This window comes from Mandrillus leucophaeus, unplaced genomic scaffold, assembly GCF_000951045.1.
Source record: "Mandrillus leucophaeus isolate KB7577 unplaced genomic scaffold, Mleu.le_1.0 Scaffold802, whole genome shotgun sequence".
In the NCBI taxonomy this organism is placed as follows: Eukaryota; Metazoa; Chordata; class Mammalia; order Primates; family Cercopithecidae; genus Mandrillus; species Mandrillus leucophaeus.
Genome location: NW_012108720.1, coordinates 49,475 through 52,594, shown reverse-complemented (window position 1 = coordinate 52,594; position 3,120 = coordinate 49,475). Strand labels below are relative to the sequence as shown.

The window sequence follows — 3,120 nt, the reverse complement described above, 5'->3', positions numbered from 1 at the left end:
CCTCAGCCTCCCAAAGTGCTGGGATTACAGGTGTGAGCCACCAAACCTGGCCAATAATATTATGTATTCTTTATATAAATAAATATACAGATTTTTCACATACACTATTAGCATAATTATTTTCTTTTTATTACACATGCTTCATAGATAGGTTTTGTGATGAATAATAGTCTTTGCAGGTGTGTTTTAGTTAATCATATTCCTATTATTAGGATATTCAGGCTTTTTAGTTTTTCATTTACGTGTAGTACTGTCATAAAGATCTCTGTAGAAAGCTTTTTCCATTTTCAAAGCGATGTTTTTAAGATGTATTCCTAGACATGGAATGACCGAATTGAAGAAGATGAAAATGTTTTAAGTTCTTGACATTTCTGCCAAATTACATTCTGAAAAGATTTTCAATGTGCTGAGCACAGAGTATCCTCTTTTCAAATATTTTTAAAAATTTGTTATTAGGGAAATTACATCTTTCCATGTGTTGTTAACCAGCTGTGTTTCTTTTTAAGAATGTTCTTGGCCAGGCGCAGTGTCTCATGCCTGTAATCCCAGCACTTTGGGAGGCCGAGGCGGGCTGATCACAAGGTCAGGAGATTGAGACCATCCTGGCTAACACAGTGAAACCCCCTCTCTACTAAAAATACAAAAAAATTAGCTAGGCGTGGTGGCGGGCACCTGTAGTCCCAGCTACTCGGGAGGCTAAGGCAGGAGAATGGAGTGAACCCGGGAGGCGGAGCTTACACTGAACCAAGATCGTGCCACTGCACTCCAGCCTGGGCACAGAACAAGACTCCGTCTCAAAAAAAAAAAAATGTTCATTACCCAAAATGTATTGGGATTTTGGAATTAAGAAACAATCTTTTAAATCAAGTGTTCTTTTTTTTTTCATTTTGTAGCCAAAGAAACTCTCCCCGATTTGGTTTCCATCATTCCTGACACAGTCCCAAGTACTGACCTTCTCATTGAAACTACAGCTTCTGCCTGTTACACATTGAACAACATAATCCAAAACAGTTACCAGAATGCACGGGACCTTCTAAACACCGGGGGCATCCAGAAAATTATGACCATCAGTGCAGGCGATGCGTAAGTCCTTCAGCTTCTGCCCGTCAGCGGCCTCCCTTTCCCCTCACCACCCTGTGTGTAAACAGCCCAGTTATGAATGTGCAGTCAGGGTCATCATGTGCAACATGGCGGCAAACAGGACGCAAAGCCAGGCCAGATCGTCTGGCCAGCCCTCAGTGACCAGCCAAGGAAAGAACTGGAGCCACCACACCACATGCTTGTCCCTTCTCTTCTGAAGTGTCGAGAGAGGGTCAGACTCCAGAGCTTCTCTTGGTAGTGCATTCCAGCATTGTATTGGCCTAATGAATTAGTTTCCCAGAGCCACAGCCATGATTTAATAACAGCAGAATGTAGGCAAAGCAGGAGTCCTCTGGACAGATAAGTGCCCTTTTCCTCACTTCCATCTTAGGAGGCAACGTCACACCAGGTGGCTTAGAAGAAGCAGTGATGGGCTGGGCACAGTGGTTCATGCCTGTAATCCCAGCACTTTGGGAGGTCCAAGCAGGTGGATCACTTAGGTCAGAAGTTCGAGACCAGCCTGGCCAACATGGCAAAACCCTGTCTCCACTAAAATACAAAAACTAGCTGGATGTGGTGGTGCGTGCCTGTAATTCCAGCTACTTGGAAGACTGAGGCTTGAGAATTGCTTGAGCCCAGGAGGCAGAGGTTGCAATGGGCCGCGATCATGCCACTGCACTCCAGCCTGGTTGACAGAGTGAGATTCTGTCTCAAAAAAGAAGAAAAAAAGCAGCAGCAGCAGCAGTGATGGCACAGGAGAAGCAGTGGGGGGAGCCTGATGAGAAAGTCTTGCTTTCACAGTTTTTTCTCTATCTTATCTCTTCCACATCTTATTCCCTTTTGAGAATAGAAGGTCCAATGTGTTCCTGTTTTCAACTTTGCCCTATTAAAAAAAAAAAAAAAAAAGTGAGGCGAATGAAAAACCTTGTTTAACCAAATTATTTACTATTAGTTAATTTAGAGTGATGAGATTGAAAAGGGGCATGAAGATTATCTTTTTCTCTTTATACAATTCGGAATTGTTTGACTTTTTACAAATAGATACAAGTTACTTTTGTAAATAACCAAACAAGAAAAGAAATGGCCACTATAGCATAGTTCTAATGAGTTACAAAGCAGATGACTTCATCTGTACTGAAGAAACGTGTGCTTGGCTGTTCAGGGATGTACATGTCACCTCCACCACAGCCCCACCCAAGTGAGGTCCCTTCTACCCTGCAGCCCACTTTGCAGTGCACATGAGGAAGGAAGACTGCATTCAGAGTCAGATTAAAACAAGCCCTGAGCACTGGCTGGAGCGTCAGTTCCCCAAGAATATTCACCTGTCGCCACAGGCTGGCAGATAGTATCTAGAGTTGCTCAGTCTTTGTGGAGAGAATGAATTACTGCTGGAAAACAGAAATGACTCTTCTTCCAAACAGTCATCCAAACTTCCAGGCAAATCACCATAAGATAGTATGATGCTCATTATTTGAGTATTCAGATATAACAATTGTTGCACATGGGAATATGCAATTACTTTTGGAAACTTCTGGTAGCTTAGCAAGATAGGCGGTGAGCTACTTTGTTACTTGTTTATTGCCCTGTGTGTCCACTTGTGAGTCCTCACATGCTCTGTTTCAAAAACAAAAGTTAACAAGCAGCTTCTTGCCAGTGGTGTCTGCTGCTCTTTCCTTACTAGAGTGTTATATATCTGACCTATCATTTGTAGGCTAGCCTGGGAACTAATTATCATTTATAACATTACATCTTTGAATAAAAGAGTACCAAGTATCAAACAACCAACTTATAAACAAACGTTATGAATATAACAGCCTTGGAATTTAATAACTTTTTACACTTTTGAATATTAGAGACCCATCACTTTGATGGATTTATTTGCCCTTCAGTTATTACCAAGTGATTCTGAAAAGTCCAGGAGGTACTAACAAGTCTGTGAAGGCTGATTTGACTGCTCCTCCCTGCCAGGCTAGTATGGAAGAGAAAGGCTTTTCACTCTTGAAGGAACACAGCATGCTCTTCTCTGTACATCTTTGCACT

At 42.1% G+C, this 3,120-nt stretch overlaps 1 protein-coding gene across 1 annotated transcript in view; it reads left to right on the top strand.

Annotated features, from left to right (window-relative positions):
• PKP2 (plakophilin 2) overlaps nt 1-1,095 on the top strand; it is a 102,827-nt gene extending 101,732 nt beyond the window's left edge. Inside the window, exon 10 of the mRNA XM_011967592.1 lies at nt 894-1,095. Within this exon, the coding sequence (XP_011822982.1) occupies nt 894-1,087 (194 nt within the window). The 3' untranslated portion in view covers nt 1,088-1,095. The remainder of the gene's footprint in view (nt 1-893) is intronic.
• Nucleotides 1,096-3,120: the final 2,025 nt, after the last annotated feature.